We start from the raw sequence: 19,593 nt of genomic DNA, 5'->3' as shown, positions 1-19,593 counted from the left end.
CATGATAAATGTGCCCCATGGGTCTCCTACAACATAAACTATGACTAGTGGAGGATTTTTTCTTCATATCTCCCTACTGTCCACCTTATGAGGAGATCTTTCATCTTACGATTGAAAATCTCTCTTGTCCTTCCTTCAAATTACTTTTTTGGCTTTGCCATGTTACCCGCACGTGTAATGTATAAAATAGCTGGCTCTGAAATATATATTTAGTAGGTTACATGGTTTAGATTGCTAGAGAATTATTGTCAAAAATGGCATTACACCACATTTATTTTGTGTCTTAGACACTTTTTTAATGGGGGGGTTGGAGTGGTGTACAGGAAAAGGCATGTGGGCTTAAAGGGGTATTCTCAACACGCTATTTCATACTTACCTGCTCCCGGCGCGCTCTCCACTTCCTGGTTTCGGCACTCGGCAGGGGGCGGGCTCCATCTTGATTGAAGTCTTCTCCCAGCCGGGCCGCGCACTGGTCTGAACGCGCACGCCGAGGCCGCGCATGCGCCCTGGTGACTTCTTCCTGGCAATTACATTATACTGGCCAGGAAGAAATTACAATAGCGCATGCGCTTTCGGGACTGCGCGCGGACGGCCGGGAGAAGAGAAGAAGTCGTCTGCGCAAGCACGGCCACCGCGATTCCTGAGAAGAGCGGTGGCCGTAACCAGGGGAGACGGAAGACAACAGTCAGGTAAGTATATGTTTATTTTCTTCTAAGGGGTGGGAATTAGTTAATTAAATATATTTAGAAAAATGATCACTGTTAAATCATTAACAGATTTAACAGTGATCATGAGGATGAGAATACCCCTTTAATGTGATTACATGCACCCAAGATTTGGCACAAAATTTTGGTGCAAAGTAAGCCGCCAAAGTAAGCCAACCAAATGTGTAAAAATACACCAGATTTATCATCTGGGAAATTGTCCATCCTATATGGAAGAAAGAGCTACCTAGCAAGTTCCTTGAGGTTTCCCACTGATTAACACATATACTGAAGATACCAAAGTCTACAAAAGACTGTTCCATAGTTCCGGAAAATTCCTAACATTTTTTAATAAGCTTCAGGCAAGAGAACTATGACTGGGCTACGGACTGTCCCTGATCTTTCACCTCATGTGGTAGTTTTATAGCATGCACACCTGCAACAAAATTGTTTTAATGGTATCCATTATAAATGGAGCCTCTATAAAACAAAACATGCAATGCAACAGCTCTCTGCAAAACAAATAAAGTACAAAATTGCATAATAATTGCAAGTGCTATACTTATAAATTAGAGATGCTTGGCAAATCATTTTGTACAAAGTTATTTGAGCCCGTCTGCCGCACGTCAAGGCGATCTCTGTAAACGGGTTCCTAACACTAAATTCTACCTGTTATGTGCCATGACGGCTACCATACAATTCAGGGAGTGTAGGTTCCACATGCATGCTGGGCCTGCTTTAATCTCTGTCATTTTTGGTGCCAAATTGGCCTCCATTATATCCAAGGAATGCAGGTACCAGGAGAGATATAGTTGTGGACTCTCATTGCATTCGTTGGTGGCCATTTGGCACCAGGAGTGGTGTGGAACACACCATGTAAACACTCACAGTGCAGGTGTAAAAAGTATGTGAACCCCTAGACCAGTGGTCGGCAAAGTGCGGCTCGCGAGCCACAAGCGGCTCTTTAGACCCTTGAATGCGGCTCTTTGGTGCGGGCTCCCACGAAACCAACCCATCCTGCACTACAGAGGAATCTTGCCTGTGGGACGCATTTGCGTTCCACAAAGCAAAAGAGGGCGTGTTGCTCCTGCATCGGGTCCAGAGTCCTGTCCTTGCACCTCTGTCACTGACCTGACATCAGTGACATTGCTCCGCCTCTCCCTCTCCTCAGTTCTTATGATGGACAGTGACCAGCAACAGGACGGACCGATGTGGGCGGAGCTATAATAGCCCCGCCCCCTTTTCTACCCGCGATTCCTGCAGCCTAAATGAACCTTCCAATCTTCCATGCCCAGCAAGCTGAACATCAGGTGGCCACAACTGCACCATTGATGTGAGTAGCAGGGGAACTACTGCGGTTATATTCAGCTTTCCCAGACTGTGCACATGTGACCTGCAGTACAGTAGGAAAGATGGGTGAATTATATCATGAAATGTCATCCAGCTTCCCTGCTATCCTGCATGGCACAAGTGCAGAGGCATTAGAGTATGGGGGAGAGGCACAGCAGGAAAGCTGGGTGTCTACAGGGAGTGCAGAATTATTAGGCAAGTTGTATTTTTGAGGATTAATTTTATTATTGAACAACAACCATGTTCTCAATGAACCCAAAAAATTCATTAATATCAAAGCTGAATATTTTTGGAAGTAGTTTTTAGTTTGTTTTTAGTTTTAGCTATTTTAGGGGGATATCTGTGTGTGCAGGTGACTATTACTGTGCATAATTATTAGGCAACTTAACAAAAAACAAATATATACCCATTTCAATTATTTATTTTTACCAGTGAAACCAATATAACATCTCAACATTCACAAATATACATTTCTGACATTCAAAAACAAAACAAAAACAAATCAGTGACCAATATAGCCACCTTTCTTTGCAAGGACACTCAAAAGCCTGCCATCCATGGATTCTGTCAGTGTTTTGATCTGTTCACCATCAACATTGCGTGCAGCAGCAACCACAGCCTCCCAGACACTGTTCAGAGAGGTGTACTGTTTTCCCTTCTTGTAAATCTCACATTTGATGATGGACCACAGGTTCTCAATGGGGTTCAGATCAGGTGAACAAGGAGGCCATGTCATTAGATTTTCTTCTTTTATACCCTTTCTTGCCAGCCACGCTGTGGAGTACTTGGACGCGTGTGATGGAGCATTGTCCTGCATGAAAATCATGTTTTTCTTGAAGGATGCAGACTTCTTCCTGTACCACTGCTTGAAGAAGGTGTCTTCCAGAAACTGGCAGTAGGTCTGGGAGTTGAGCTTGACTCCATCCTCAACCCGAAAAGGCCCCACAAGCTCATCTTTGATGATACCAGCCCAAACCAGTACTCCACCTCCACCTTGCTGGCGTCTGAGTCGGACTGGAGCTCTCTGCCCTTTACCAATCCAGCCACGGGCCCATTAATCTGGCCCATCAAGACTCACTCTCATTTCATCAGTCCATAAAACCTTAGAAAAATCAGTCTTGAGATATTTCTTGGCCCAGTCTTGACGTTTCAGCTTGTGGGTCTTGTTCAGTGGTGGTCGTCTTTCAGCCTTTCTTACCTTGGCCATGTCTGAGTATTGCACACCTTGTGCTTTTGGGCACTCCAGTGATGTTGCAGCTCTGAAATATGGCCAAACTGGTGGCAAGTGGCATCTTGGCAGCTGCACGCTTGACTTTTCTCAGTTCATGGGCAGTTATTTTGCGCCTTGGTTTTTCCACACGCTTCTTGCGACCCTGTTGACTATTTTGAATGAAACGCTTGATTGTTCGATGATCACGCTTCAGAAGCTTTGCAATTTTAAGAGTGCTGCATCCCTCTGCAAGATATCTCACTATTTTTGACTTTTCTGAGCCTGTCAAGTCCTTCTTTTGACCCATTTTGCCAAAGGAAAGGAAGTTGCCTAATAATTATGCACACCTAATATAGGGTGTTGATGTCATTAGACCGCACCCCTTCTCATTACAGAGATGCACATCACCTAATATGCTTAATTGGTAGTAGGCTTTCGAGCCTATACAGCTTGGAGTAAGACAACATGCATAAAGAGGATGATGTGGTCAAAATACTCATTTGCCTAATAATTCTGCACGCAGTGTATATATGTGTATTGTATATGTGTGCGTCCATGTATGTGGTGACTGTGTGTATGAGTGCGCCCCTCTATGTGAAGAGTATGTGTATGAGTGCGTCCATGTATGTGGAGAGTGTGTATGAATGCATCTATGTATATGGTGAGTGCATGTATGAGTGCGTCCATATATGTGGAGAGTGCGTGTATGAGTGCATCTATGTATATGGTGAGCACATGTATGAATGCATCTATGTATATGTTGAGTGCGTGTATGAGTGTGTCCATGTATATGTTGAGTGTGTGTATGAGTGTGTCCATGTATGTGGAGAGTGTGTGTATGAATGCATCTATGTATGTGGAGAGTGCGTCCATATATGTGGAGAATGCGTGTATGACTGCGTCCATGTATGTGGAGAGTGCGTGTATGACTGCGTCCATGTATGTGGAGACTGCGTCCATGTATGTGGAGAGTATGTCTATCACTACGTCCATGTATGTGGAGAGTGCGTGTATGACTGCGTCCATGTATGTGGAGAATGCGTGTATGACTGCGTCCATGTATGTGGAGACTGCGTCCATATATATGTGGAGAGTATGTCTATCACTGCGTCCATGTATGTGGAGAGTGTGTGTATGACTGCGTCCATGTATGTGGAGAGTGGGTGTATGATTGCGTCCATGTATGTGGAGAGTGTGTATGAATGCATCTATGTATATGGTGAGTGCATGTATGAGTGTGTCCATATATGTGGAGAGTGCGTGTATGAGTGCATCTATGTATATGGTGAGCACATGTATGAATGCATCTATGTATATGTTGAGTGCGTGTATGAGTGTGTCCATGTATATGCTGAGTGTGTGCATGAGTGTGTCCATGTATGTGGAGAGTGTGTGTATGAATGCATCTATGTATGTGGAGAGAGCGTCCATATATGTGGAGAATGCGTGTATGACTGCGTCCATGTATGTGGAGAGTGTGTCTATCACTGCGTCCATGTATGTGGAGAGTGCGTGTATGACTGCGTCCATGTATGTGGAGACTGCGTCCATGTATGTGGAGAGTATGTCTATCACTGCGTCCATGTATGTGGAGAGTGCGTGTATGACTGCGTCCATGTATGTGGAGAATGCGTGTATGACTGCGTCCATGTATGTGGAGACTGCGTCCATATATATGTGGAGAGTATGTCTATCACTGCGTCCATGTATGTGGAGAGTGTGTATGACTGCGTCCATGTATGTGGAGAGTGGGTGTATGATTGCGTCCATGTATGTGGAGAGTGTGTATGAATGCATCTATGTATATGGTGAGTGCATGTATGAGTGCGTCCATATATGTGGAGAGTGCGTGTATGAGTGCATCTATGTATATGGTGAGCACATGTATGAATGCATCTATGTATATGTTGAGTGCGTGTATGAGTGTGTCCATGTATATGTTGAGTGTGTGTATGAGTGTGTCCATGTATGTGGAGATTGTGTGTATGAATGCATCTATGTATGTGGAGAGTGTGTCCATATATGTGGAGAATGCGTGTATGACTGCGTCCATGTATGTAGAGAGTGTGTCTATCACTGCGTCCATGTATGTGGAGAGTGCGTGTATGACTGCGTCCATGTATGTGGAGACTGCGTCCATGTATGTGGAGAGTATGTCTATCACTGCGTCCATGTATGTGGAGAGTGCGTGTATGACTGCGTCCATGTATGTAGAGAGTGGGTGTATGACTGCGTCCATGTATGTGGAGAGTGCGTGTATGAATGCATCTATGTATGTGGAGAGTGCGTCCATGTATGTGGAGAGTGCGTGTATGACTGCATCCATGTATGTGGAGAATGCGTGTATGACTGCGTCCATGTATGTGGAGACTGCGTCCATATATGTGGAGAGTATGTCTATCACTGCGTCCATGTATGTGGAGAGTGTGTGTATGACTGCGTCCATGTATGTGGAGAGTGGGTGTATGATTGCGTCCATGTATGTGGAGAGTGCGTGTATGAATGCATCTATGTATGTGGAGAGTGCGTCCATATATGTGGAGAATGCGTGTATGACTGCGTCCATGTATGTGGAGAGTGCGTGTATGACTGCCTCCATGTATGTGGAGACTGCGTCCATGTATGTGGAGAGTGTCTCTATCACTGCGTCCATGTATGTGGAGAGTGCGTGTATGACTGCGTCCATGTATGTGGAGAGTGCGTGTATGACTGCGTCCATGTATGTGGAGAGTGCGTGTATGACTGCGTCCATGTATGTGGAGAGTGCGTGTATGACTGCGTCCATGTATGTGGAGAGTGCGTGTATGACTGCGTCCATGTATGTGGAGAGTGCATCCATGTATGTGGAGAGTGCGTGTATGATGGCATCCATGTATGGGGAGAGTGCGTGTATGACTGCGTCCATGGCTGCAGTATGAAAGTTACAGAGGCTAAAATACTTGTGGATATGTAGAGGTAAATCAGACATGTCTATTACAATTGCAGCGCATGCACTACTTTTTTGTATGTGGAGAGTGGGTGTAGGACTGCGTCCATGTATGTGGAGAGTGCGTGTATGAATGCATCTATGTATGTGGAGAGTGCGTCCATGTATGTGGAGAGTGCGTGTATGACTGCGTCCATGTATGTGGAGAATGCGTGTATGACTGCGTCCATGTATGTGGAGACTGCGTCCACATATGTGGAGAGTATGTCTATCACTGCGTCCATGTATGTGGAGAGTGTGTGTATGACTGCGTCCATGTATGTGGAGAGTGGGTGTATGATTGCGTCCATGTATGTGGAGAGTGTGTGTATGAATGCATCTATGTATGTGGAGAGTGCGTCCATATATGTGGAGAATGCGTGTATGACTGCGTCCATGTATGTGGAGAGTGCATGTATGACTGCGTCCATGTATGTGGAGAATGCGTGTATGACTGCGTCCATGTATGTGGAGACTGCGTCCATGTATGTGGAGAGTGTGTCTATCACTGCGTCCATGTATGTGGAGAGTGGGTGTATGACTGCGTTCATGTATGTGGAGAGTGGGTGTATGACTGCGTCCATGTATGTGGAGTGGAGAGTGGGTGTATGACTGCGTCCATGTATGTGGAGAGTGGGTGTATGACTGCGTCCATGTATGTGGAGAGTGCGTGTATGACTGCGTCCATGTATGTGGAGAGTGCGTGTATGACTGCGTCCATGTATGTGGAGAGTGCGTGTATGACTGCGACCATGTATGTGGAGAGTGGGTGTATGACTGCGTCCATGTATGTGGAGAGTGCGTGTATGACTGCGTCCATGTACGTGGAGAGTGCGTGTATGACTGCGTCCATGTATGTGGGGAGTGCGTGTATGACTGCGTCCATGTACGTGGAGAATGCGTGTATGACTGCGTCCATGTATGTGGAGAGCGCGTGTATGACTGCGTCCATGTATGTGGAGAGCGTGTGTATGACTGCGTCCATGTATGTGGAGAGTGCATCCATGTATGTGGAGAGTGCGTGTATGACGGCATCCATGTATGGGGAGAGTGCGTGTATGACTGCGTCCATGGCTGCAGTATGAAAGGTACAGAGGCTAAAATACTTGTGGATATGTAGAGGTAAATCAGACATGTCTATTACAATTGCAGTGCATGCACTACTTTTTTGCGGTGCGGAAGCACTCTGTAGCACTCATATCCCGGATCCTGGACCCATTGAAGTGAATGGGTCCATGATGCGGGCTGCACACGGCCGTGTGCAGCCCACATCATGGACCCATTCAGTTCAGCATGCGCTTCCTTCCTATATATTTTAGGTTTTAAAAATGTGGCTCTCCAAAAAAAATTCAATCGTGGTTTTGCCGATATTTGGCTCAGTTGACAAAAAAGTTTGCCCACCTCTGCCCTAGACTAATGACATCTCCAAGAGCTAATTAGAGTAATGTGTCAGTCAACTGGAGTCCAATCAATGAGATGAGATTGGAGGTGTTGGTTACAGCTGCCCTGCCCTATAAAAAACACACACCAGTTCTGGGTTTGCTTTTCACAAGAAGCATTTCCTGATGTGAATGATGCCTCGCACAAAAGAGCTCTCAGAAGACCTACGATTAAGAATTGTTGACTTGCATAAAGCTGGAAAGGGTTATAAAAGTATCGCCAAAAGCCTTGCTGTTCATCAGTCCACAGTAAGACAAATTGTCTATAAATGGAGAAAGTTCAGCACTGCTGCTACTCTCCCTAGGAGTGGCTGTCCTGTAAACATGACTGCAAGACCACAGCGCAGACTGCTCAATGAGGTGAAGAAGAATCCTAGAGTGTCAGCTAAAGACTTACAAAAGTCATATGCTATCATCCCTGTTAGCGAATCTACGATACGTAAAACACTAAACAAGAATGGATTTCATGGGAGGATACCACAGAGCAAGCCACTGCTGTCCAAAAAAAACATTGCTGCACGTTTACAGTTTGCACAAGAGCACCTGGATGTTCCACAGCAGTACTTGCGAAATATTCTGTGAACAGATGAAACCAAAGTTGAGTTGTTTGGAAGAAACACACAACACTATGTGTAGAGAAAAAGAGGCACAGCACACCAACATCAAAACCTCATCCCAACTGTGAAGTATGGTGGTGGGGGCATCATGGTTTAGGGCTGCTTTGCTGCGTCAGGGCCTGGACGGATTGCTATCATCGAAGGAAAAATTAATTCCCAAGTTTATCAAAACATTTTGCAGGAGAACTTAAGGCCATCTGTCCACCAGCTGAAGCTCAACAGAAGATGGGTGTTGCAACAGGACAACGACCCAAAGCATAGAAGTAAATCAACAACAGAATGGCTTAAACAGAAGAAAATGCGCCTTCTGGAGTGGCCCAGTCAGTCCTCACATCAACCCGATTGAGATGCTGTGGCATGACCTCAAGAAAGCGATTCACACCAAACATCCCAAGAATATTGCTGAACTGAAATAGTTCTGTAAAGAGGAATGGTCAAGAATTACTCCTGACCGTTGTGCACGTCTGATCTGCAACTACAGGAAACGTTTGGTTGAAGTTATTGCTGCCAAAGGAGGTTCAACCAGTTATTAAATCCAAGGGTTCACATACTTTTTCCACCTGCACTGTGAATGTTTACATGGTGTGTTCAATAAAAACATGGTAACATTTAATTCTTTGTGTGTTATTAGTTTAAGCAGACTGTGATTGTCTATTGTTGTGACTTAGATGAAGATCAGATCACATTTTAGGATCAATTTGTGCAGAAATTCATATAATTCCAAAGGGTTCACATACTTTTTCTTGCAACTGTATATACTCACACTAATTAAAATTATCCTATGGGGCATACGAGCAGGTCAGGAGTGCACGACTGAGGTGTCAGCCACACCTCCAGTACAAACTGCAAAGAAAAAGGGGGTCAGTCAGCACATCCTAAAGCGCAGGGGCACGTTGCTATAGCTGAAAACAACACTGTAAAACAAAACATGCAATGCAACAGCTCTCTGCAAACCAAATGAAGTACAAAATTGCATAATAATTGCAAGTGCTATATTTATAAATTAGAGATGCTTGGCAAATCATTTTGTATAAAATAATTTGAGCCCGTCTCCCGCATGTCAAGTCGTGCACTCCTGACCTGCTCGTCTGCCCCATAGGCTGATTTTAGTGTGAGTATATAGCTTGGCCTGCTCCCCCTCACTCACTGGAAGCCATTTGGCACCAGGAGAGATATAGTTGTGGACTCTCATTGCATTCGTTGGTGGCCATTTGGCACCAGGAGTGGTGTGGAGTGGGCCCGGCATGCATGTTGGTACCTGCATTCCTTGGATATAATGGAGGTCAATTTGGCACCAAAAATGACAGAAATTAAAGCAGGCCCAGCATGCATGTGGAACCTACACTCCCTGAATTGTATGGTAGCCGTCATGGCACATAACAGGTAGAATTTAGTGTTAGGTTCCCATCTTACAGAGATCGCCTTGACGTGCGGCAGACGGGCTCAAATAATTTTGTACAAAATGATTTGCCAAGCATCTCTAATTTATAAGTATAGCACTTGCAATTATTATGCAATTTTGTACTTTATTTGGTTTGCAGAGAGCTGTTGCATTGCATGTTTTGTTTTACAGTGTTGTTCTCAGCCATTGCAACGTGCCCCTGCGCTTTGGGATGTGCTGTCTGACCCCCTTTTTCTTTGCAAATGGAGCCTCTACACAGAAAATACTTGATATACACAGAGGAAGAGGGTTGTATTCTTAACTCGGTGCATCCAAATAGAGGGTGAAAAGAACAACACATGAGTAGAAGGCAAGGCCATGGAAGCAGGACCTTCTAACTGGTTAATACCATATAACCATCTGGCTGTTTAAATCTAATTGCTATGATCAGAACTCAGAAGTCACACTGATCATTTTCAATTTTCATAACCTTTATAACTGCAATAAATTATTAACTGACATTTCCTAAATATCAAATGGCCAGCAATTTTGTAAAATCAACATACTCCTTAAAATTGTTACATACAAATTATAGGTGCATTTAGAGGGGTTGTCCCATCCCCGCCTTTTATGGCCAAGATGGGAATAGCGATGGTACTCCGGCCCCTTCTGTAACTCTGCCTCCCCAAGCCAGTACTTGTACTTGGCTATCTCAGGCAGTCCCATGGAGCTGCATGGAGTAGCAGTGCATATGTATGGTTGCAGCTCCATTTAACAGGGCCCAGTGGTCGTACCCCTGTCAATCACACACCTATACCCTATCCTGTGGGTAAGGGCTAAGTGTTTGTAATGCGAAAATCCCTTTCACCTCTTCATAGCCACCAGGTGCTTGTTACTTTACACAGCAGACACTTGAAGGCAAAGTCTGTAATTGTTGACAATGCTGATTACTGACTTTTAACTCCTCAGGACAATTGCAACCACTGCATCTGAGAGGTCTTTTCCTGGGAGCACTGTGCCAAGATCAAGACAGATGTTCAATTGCTATGGCAGCCTCAGGCCTTCTGAAGGCTCTGTGGCCTGTCACAGCGAAGCTCCTATGGAGACCTGCCTGTGTTAAATCATTGCAGTCTATAGGGGACACAATCAGGCGATCACATTTTAAAATCCCATAGTGGGACATAAAGTAAGTGAAAGTGTAGGTTTAAAAAAAGGTTTTAACAAATACAAAAAAAATTTAAATCATCCCCCTTTCCCGATATTAAAAATAACAGAAAACAATCTCAATGGCTGATTCATGTTTTTTTTTTTCATGAAGTACAGAGAGGACGGACAGGACAAACTGTGGTAATGTGGGGCTGTGGTAATGGAGACTGCATACAAGTGCTGCTGCTCATCGGCCACATCTCCCCTCTCTATACTTCATGTCTCCTCATGAACTCCATTCCTACAGAGATTCAGCTGAAGATCTTCAATATTCAGGATCATAATCCCTGACAAGCAGAGAGGAGGATGAGGCAGCTCTTTAGCTCAGTGTTGTGAAGTAACTTGTCCTGCTGTGTGATTAGGACAGGTTTTGTGTGTACTAATAGGATGGCAGCCATTTTATTTCCCCTGATGATTGCTCCCCAGGCAAAACAAGTCATTATAACTAATAAAAGTTATTTGGGAATATATTTATAATAAAGTAATATTTAAGTATTTTCATTTTCTTAATTCCCAGAGAACCCCTTTAAGTGTTTTCATAGGGAAGTTTCAGTGCAGTGTCTCTGAGCTCTACAGGCAGTTCTTTCCACCCCATTGCTTGATTTTTTTCTCTAATATATATTGTTAGCTGTGATACCTTGCATAGACAGGGATATGTCTTCCCTAATCATGTTAAATCAACTGAATTTACCACAGTGGACTCCAATCAAAGTATAGAAAAATGTCAAAGATGATTAACAGAAATTAGAGGTCACCAGAGCTACATTTCAAGTGTCACAGCAAAAGGTCTGAATATTTATGTTCAAGTCAAATTTTAGTTTTTCCTTTTTAATACATTTTCAAATATTGCTCAAATTCTGTTTTCACTTTCTCATTGTGCGCTATTGAGTCCAGATTTATTGGGGAAAACTAGATTTTTTATTTATTTTTAACACAAGGCCGCAACTTAACAATATGTAAAAAAAAGGAAAAGGTTCTGAGGACTTTCTGAATGCACTGTATGGCATAGCACAAATGCTATGGTAAGAATACCCCTTTAAACAAAGTAGTATGGCAGGGACCAGCAACCTCTGGCACTCCAGCTGTTCTAAAACTACAACAACAAGAATCCTCCTTTCACTTTTATGGTAGTTACAAGAATAGCCGAGTAAGTGTGCATGCTGATAGTTGTAGTTTCAAAGGAGCTGGAGTGCCGGAGGTTGCTTATTCCTGCTGTATGGTATGAGATGTTACCAAACGCCTGTGACTATAAATACTTCCTATAGATATTTTTCATAATGTAAGAGTAGCCCCCTGACAGTGTTCCCTATAAGAATTTGTCTTAGCTTACTCTTTGATCTTCCATATGGCTGTAGACAAATAAATGATGCTCTTTACAATAGTTACTTCCAGAAACCAATTTTTGTAAGGCTCAGATTGTCGGCAGTTAAATATTCTTCTGTCATACACTGCCTGTCCCAAAAAAAAGTCACCACCTGGATTTAACTAAGCAAATAGTTATGAGCATCCTATTGGATAAATACTGCATGGGCGATTATCTTTCAGCTGGCAACAAGTTATTTAACCCCAACTGGTGCAATGAGTTGCTTCTCATTTCTTAAACAACCATGTCGAAAGACACATCTCGTGGTCATGGAAAAGATGTTAGTCTGTTTGAGATGGGTCAAATCATTGGCATGCATCAAGCAGAGAAAACATCTAAGGAGATTGCAGAAACTACTAAAATTGGGTTAAGAACTGTCCAACGCATTATTAAAAACTGGAAGGATAGTAGGGACCCATCGTATTGAAGGAAGAAATGTGGCGGAGAAAAAATCCTGAATGATTGTGATCAGCAATCACTTAAACGTTTGGTGAAATCAAATCGAAGAAAAACAACAGTAGAACTCACGGCTATGTTTAATAGTGAAAGTAAGAGCATTTCCACACGCACAATGTGAAGGGAACTCAAGGGATTGGGACTAAACAGCGGTGTAGCCGTAAGAAAACCACTAATCAGTGAGGCAAACCAGAAAAAAAGGCTTCAATTTGCTAGGGAGCATAAAGATTGGACTGGAGCAATGGAAGAAGGTCATATGGTCTGATGAGTCAAGATTTACCCTGTTCGAGAGTGAGGGGCGCATCAGGGTAAAAAGAGAGGCAGATGAAGTAATGCACCCATCATGCCTAGTGCCTACTGTACAAGCCTGTGGGGGCAGTGCTATGATCTGGAGTTGCTGCAGTTGGTCAGGTCTAGGTTCAGCAACAGTATGTGCTCCAAGAATGAGGTCAGCTGACTACCTGAATATACTGAATGACCAGGTTATTCCATCAATGGATTTTTTCTTCCCTGATGGCACGGGCATATTCCAAGATGACAATGCCAGGATTCATCGGGCTCAAATTATGAAAGAGTGGTTCAGGGAGCATGAGACATAATTTTCAATCCAGACCTTAACCCCATTGAGAATCTTTGGGATGTGCTGGAGAAGGCTTTGCGCATCGGTCAGACTCTACCATCATCAATGCAAGATCTTGATGAAAAATTAATGCAACACTGAATGGAAATAAATCTTGTGACATTGCAGAAGCTTATCGAAACAATGCCACAGCGAATGCATGCCGTAATCAAAGCTAAAGGCGGTCCAACGAAATATTAGTGTGTGACCTTTTTTTTTTGGTGGCGACTTTTGTTTTTGGACAGGCAGTGTATATTAACCACAGACAAGTTCAGTAAGCAAGTAACACTCAATTCAGACCCGTTCACTTACAAATTTTATGTTGCAGCCTTGTGGTAAATTAAAAAGTTAAAATTTTTCCCAATCTCCCTGTACTCTATACCTCATAATGACAAAGTGAAAATAGAATATTTAAAATCTTTGCTAATTTATTGAAAAGGAAAAACTAAAATCTTAAATTGAAATAAGTATTCAGCCCCTTTACTCAGGACTTATTTGAAGCTCCTTTGGCAGTGATTATGGCTTCCAGTATTCTTGGGTATGATGCCACGAGGTTTGCACATCTGGATTTAGGGATTTTCTGCCATTCTTCTCTGCAGATTCTCTCTATCTCTGTCAGGTCAGATGGGGGCTGTCAGTAGACAGCTATTTTCAGGTCTCTCCAGAGATGTTTGATTGGGTTCAAGTCAGGGCACTGGCTGGGCCCCTGAAGGATATATACAGCGTTATCCATAAGCCACTCCTGTGTTGTCTTAGTTGTGTGCTTAGGATCATTGTTTTGTTGGAAGGTGAACCTTCGGCCCAGTCTGAGGACCAGAGCATGCTGGATCAGGTTGCCATTAAGAATACATATTTTGCTACATTCAGCTGTCCCTCACATCTTGCTAGTCTGCTTATTTCAGTCGCTAACACTTAGAATTGAGACCAAAAAGTTCAATCTTGGTTTCATGAGACCAGATAATCTTGTTTCTCACAGTCTGAGGTCCTTTTGGAAGTTTCTACCATTTGCACAAAGGATCTTTGGAACTCAGCCAGAGTGAATATTTGGTTCTTGGTCGACTTTTTTACCAAGGTCCTTCTCTTGTGATTACTTAGTTTAGGGAAGTCTTGGTTTTTCCAAACTTCTTCAATTTAACAATTATGAGGGTCACTGTAGTCTTATGCACTTTAGGGGTCATTTACTAACTAGACATAGAGCATGTCTATATTAGGCATATTTCTGGTACAGATTGCGGTGCAAAGGTTATTTACTCTTCAATCTGCGATGCCAGGTCTAAGAAAGTAGGCGTAGCGTGGGCAGGGAAGGGTCATTTTCTACACCTGTTTTAGGCATAGAAAATGGTCTAAATCTATGCCAGCAAGGGAGCTGGCATAGACTTTGAAGCGGCGGTGGATCTGCCAAAGTTATGTAGAGGCCAGCACCCGTACACAATGCCAGCGCACTGCCACCAGTCTTAATAAATTACCTCCTGTAGGTCACCTTGCTGTCACTAATTTACCACAGCAGTGTTATTTTTATGATTCAACTTTCTAAAAACTAGAATTCTGAATATTCTGTACTTAAAGAGGCTTGTATGTTGCCAGATAGAACATAACAACAGACCCTCTGAGCAGGCCATATTTCTATGACTGAAAATCAGTTCCATATATTGTATGTGAATGAGGTGGTTTCTGCAGCATGTGCATGGATTTCTGTAGGCCCCATTCTGATGACTGGCTAACCTGGTGCATGTGCTCCCTTACCAGGAGTATCACTACACTCATGTACAATATTGTCATTATATTTATACAAGTTCATATATTATCAATGATTTTAAGGGTACATTATAATTATACTTATTGTAAAATCCTACCTCCTCAGGGTTTGTCAGGTCTTTGAAAGATGCTTTTTCAGGCTTTCTCTTCCCATTTTCCCTCTTCTCCCAGAACTTGGTAAATAAATACTGGTTAGTTGCCCTTTGAAATTTGTACGGATCTATACTGAGGAAATCTTCCTGTGGAATGGCATCAATATATCTACAATAAAAGCAAATTGTATTACGAATTACTTTATCTTTTGCTTGTCATCTGAGTTCATTCTATAAAAGTCATCTGTTATTACTTTTGATCCTTCAAAACTGCCTACAGAACTAGGCAGGGTCATGACACGTTGGGTAATCCTACCTTTATGTCAGCTCTTGTTATCAGTAGGACTGGGAAAATTAAGCTTTATTTCACCAAGGGCCTCTCCCACAAGTGTCCAGGAGGTGGTCACTTGCTGTGAAGTGCTTTCTTCAGTGAGTAACTACTGTAGAACCCAACCAGAAGACAGCTTCAAACTAACTCTTACCATATTTTATATATATTTCACTATATCGAATTCACATAGCTCATTGGGCAGCACAGAGGCTCAGTGTTTAGCAGCACCAACCAAGGACATCAACTGCATGTAGTTTGTATGTTCTCTGCATGCTTGTGTGGGTTTCCCTTGGGTACTTTGACTTCCTCCCACACTCCTATACTGATAGGGAACTTGTAAGCTCCGTTGGGGACAAAAGTGATGATACTGTCTGTAGAGTGCTGCAGAATATGTTAGCTCTATAAAAGTGAACAAAAAAAATAAAATAAAAATAAGTTATCATGTAGAGTGCTTTTCTAGTTGTTTATTAAACCAAGAAGTAACATGCATGAGACTAGTAGGTGTAGGGAGGAGAAAACATTTACAGTTACTACTAAATCAGAAGGATTCATTCATGCACCCAAAAGTGAGATCAGTTAATTCTCAAGGTCCCAGTGTTTGCTTGTTGTTCCATGGAACAGTTATCTATATTTATTGTATAATTACTGTACATTTATTGTATTACTAATTTCACTAGATGTGCCATCACTTTCTCCTTGGTAGGGGACCTCTACGGAAACTGAGATTGAAGAGGATGCAGGAGTTTAAATACTGTACAAGCTCAGTGTATCAGAATAAAAAATATTTAATCTAATTTCCTTAGATTCTAAAACAAAACAATGATATATGTTTTCTTAATGCTAAAGCCAAGACCAACAGTATAGTGTATTTACAGTATATATGCAGGTAGGTGACCAAAAGTTTCCAAAATGGTTTACTATGTCTGCAACTTCCTGTCTTTGCAGCATCTCTGGAGCAAAAATTACTGTTCTTACAAATTATATAATACTGCCTAAAGGAATTGAAGCATTCACGAGCACCTGCTGCAATATATCTGGGCACTTTAGAAACATGGATGATTGATGGCTGGACCACCTGGACCAATTAGTCGGCCATTATTTATTTTTATTTTTCTCATTAGCATAGATATATGTTTATCCAAGGCCTGTTTCAATTAATTTACTGTTTATTTTCCAACCACATCTGCTGGACCTTTGCTCCACGCATCTACTACTTTTTCAGTAAAATAATATTTTCTGACATTGCTTCTGATTAATATTGTACGGAGATCCGTCTCCGTACAGTATTAAAATGCATGGGCTCCGATGAGCCGAAGTTAGTTATGAAGTCGCGAGTGACTTTGTTGAAGAATTTCGGTAATTGACTTCACTGGTACCTCAGTACTGAAGCCGAGTTCGGTTTCAAGTTTTAAAGTGGTTTTCCACTTACTTACAACAATAAAACAAATACACTTAAAATATATATATATATTAATTGGCCAAAAATAACAAACCAAGAAGCAGTTGTTGGAATTGAATGCAACTTTGCGTGTGTGAATGTAATAATGATATATGTAAGTGAAGATGCCACCTGTGTCTGGATGGTGAACAACAAAACTGTGGGAGCTGCTTGTGCTTGATCAAACAATCCTCTTTACTGCTAGTCTGTCATGCTGCCCAGAGCCTGTTCTGTGTGTGTGTGTGTGTGTGTGCTCTAGCCAGTGGCATACATAGAGAAGTAAGGGCCCCATAGCAAGGATCAAACCAGCCCCCCCACACAGGGCAGAAGGATTTCTGCCTAAACCCTTTTCAATGACCCTTGGGCCATTTTTCCCACGGTCATTTGCTAGAAGTTCTTCCTTTAGAGGGTAGAGTCCTGACCAAGTTTTCACCTCCAGTAGAAGAGGAGATAATCCCAACTAAGACTGGGCCCCCTCTTGCCCTGGGCCCCATAGCAGTCACCTGATCTGTCGCTCTGGAAGTTACGCCCCTGGCTCTAGTGTAACCACTACCCCCAACAACTCCTAACAGCTAGGTCAGAACAGCCTAGATGCTGGGCAATTCATTGAAACAACTATCTCAGTCCAATGATGCGCACCCTTTCAAGTCTGTCTGGCAAAATGTCTTCAAGTGCATCTTAGAGGCATGTCTAGCAGTCAATGATCTCTCCCCAAGAGGTACACTACCCAAAAGTAAGCCTTTTTATAGGGCAGTGTGGAAGCAGTGTCTAATCAGACCACACTCGTAATCATTTACGTATCTGCCTGAGACATAGCTGCATGCAGAGTTCTGCAGCAATCCAACATTTCTATCTGGTTGCGTTATTTTGCTTGTCGATTAATATATGTTAACTTTCACAAAATGATGTTACACATTTTATGACAACATTTATTTTACTTCAAACTGTGTATTTACCTGATACAGTTTTCCATCTCGACTTTCATTGTATCTTCAGATTCAATTAGCTCCTCTTGTAAATCCCTGCAATTGAAACAATGTACCACTTATATATAAAGCTAGATAAATCATAAGTGCAAGTGGGTTTGCTAAAATAATCAAATCATATTAACTAAAGGGGCAACAAAAACATTCAAAGGGCTTTTCACCAAAATAAACTTTTATCTCCTATTTGCAGGGTGATAAATAGTGTTAAATCTCACTACTGAAACTGCCCCGATCACCAGTATGAGGCCCCAAGTATCTCAAATTATGGTTAATGCATGCAACCAAAGAGAGAAGAAAAGTTGTCTAATATTAAAAAAGCTGCATTCTCACATTATCTTGGTGTGGAAATGATGGATACTACTTTCTACTGCATCTTGTTTACTCTTAAGTCTCTCCATTAGAGTTTTCTTAACTGAATCCTTCAGTTTTTCTCTTGTGTAGCTTTCTCCATTTAGATTATTCAGCGATTGTCTAAGTATTGATTGATATGGTGGTAAATGCTCAATATCAGAAGAGTCTTTTAGAACACAATTATCCAGGATGCGTACAGATGTGCGCTGATTAAATGACGTGGTGTAGCTTTTAGCTTGAGCCACAGGATTTCCCTGTTGCAAAACAAATAAAGGGTAATTTTCAAAGAATGCATACTATGTTTCCTAAGTGGAAATAAAACCACAGCCACACACTAGTGCAATAAAATCTGAAGGAAATTTACTCTGCACTTTTCTTGACTAGACAGCACCTTACCAGGTGCATTGTAAAAAGATATAGCCTATAATGTATTTGGGTGAAAGATCAACTCCAAATGGATGCTGAGTTTTAGTCATTAGTACATTACCACAAACTTCATACCAGCTTTAAAATTCTGTGGTCACCAGATTCTTCTTCTTTGTATCCTTGATAAATGGCCTCCTAGATTGCGTCCAGGCATTCTCGTGAATTCCTCGGTGCTACACAAAATAACTACACGTGACCACAGATATTGGGGCAGATTTATTAATGGTTTTAGGCCACAAAAGTGGCGTAATAAGCTACAAATTGTAGTGCCTGCCATATCTGTGCTATAATTTGTAACTTTTTGGAGGGGGTTTGGCTTCCTGCATCCTGGCATCATTTATGACAGAAAATTATAGCTGATATGTATCCCCAGCTCATAGCTGGTGTATATTTCGTTTTCTGCCACACATACTGCCAAAAGATGCATCAAATATAATAAGAGATCTGAAACGCTTAATAAATTTGCTTACTCAAAACAGACTTTTTACTAAGACTGGCGTATAAAATACCAGTTATAGTAAATCTGCTCCAATGTGTCTATTGTTGTATAGAGAGAAGGGTCACTGATTCAGGAAGTAACTGACAGCTTTCAAAAAAAGAGAACCTTCAGAGAGAAGGACGTGAAGAAAGGTAGTTTTTACTAGTGGAGTAAGGGTCCTTTTACACAGACCGATGATCTGACAGTTTATCAGGAACTGAGCAGACGCTCCTGATCACTGCCAGATCATCAGTGGAGATGATGGCTGCTCTTACATGCAGCAATCACTTCTGCTGTATGGGGACACGCGATTGATACAGTAATCGCTTATACACCAGAATCTGCTGCACAGGAACAATTTTTCATGCTGGCAGAACAATATGATCACCCGATGAACAAGTGTTTGCTCGTTCATCGGGTGATTGC

At 42.3% G+C, this 19,593-nt stretch overlaps 1 protein-coding gene across 1 annotated transcript in view; it reads right to left on the bottom strand.

The window, feature by feature from the left end:
• LOC120986020 (protein phosphatase 1 regulatory inhibitor subunit PPP1R7 homolog) overlaps nt 1-19,593 on the bottom strand; it is a 133,758-nt gene that overhangs the window by 30,683 nt on the left and 83,482 nt on the right. The window contains exons 7-9 of the mRNA XM_040414299.1: nt 18,243-18,517; nt 17,883-17,948; nt 15,164-15,326 (exon numbers count right to left, since the gene is read on the bottom strand). Of these exons, the coding sequence (XP_040270233.1) occupies nt 15,164-15,326; nt 17,883-17,948; nt 18,243-18,517 (504 nt within the window). The remainder of the gene's footprint in view (nt 1-15,163; nt 15,327-17,882; nt 17,949-18,242; nt 18,518-19,593) is intronic.

Source organism: Bufo bufo, chromosome 1, assembly GCF_905171765.1.
Source record: "Bufo bufo chromosome 1, aBufBuf1.1, whole genome shotgun sequence".
Taxonomy (NCBI): Eukaryota; Metazoa; Chordata; class Amphibia; order Anura; family Bufonidae; genus Bufo; species Bufo bufo.
The sequence above is the reverse complement of the archived record's forward strand: the minus strand, read 5'-3'. Positions and strand labels throughout refer to the sequence as shown.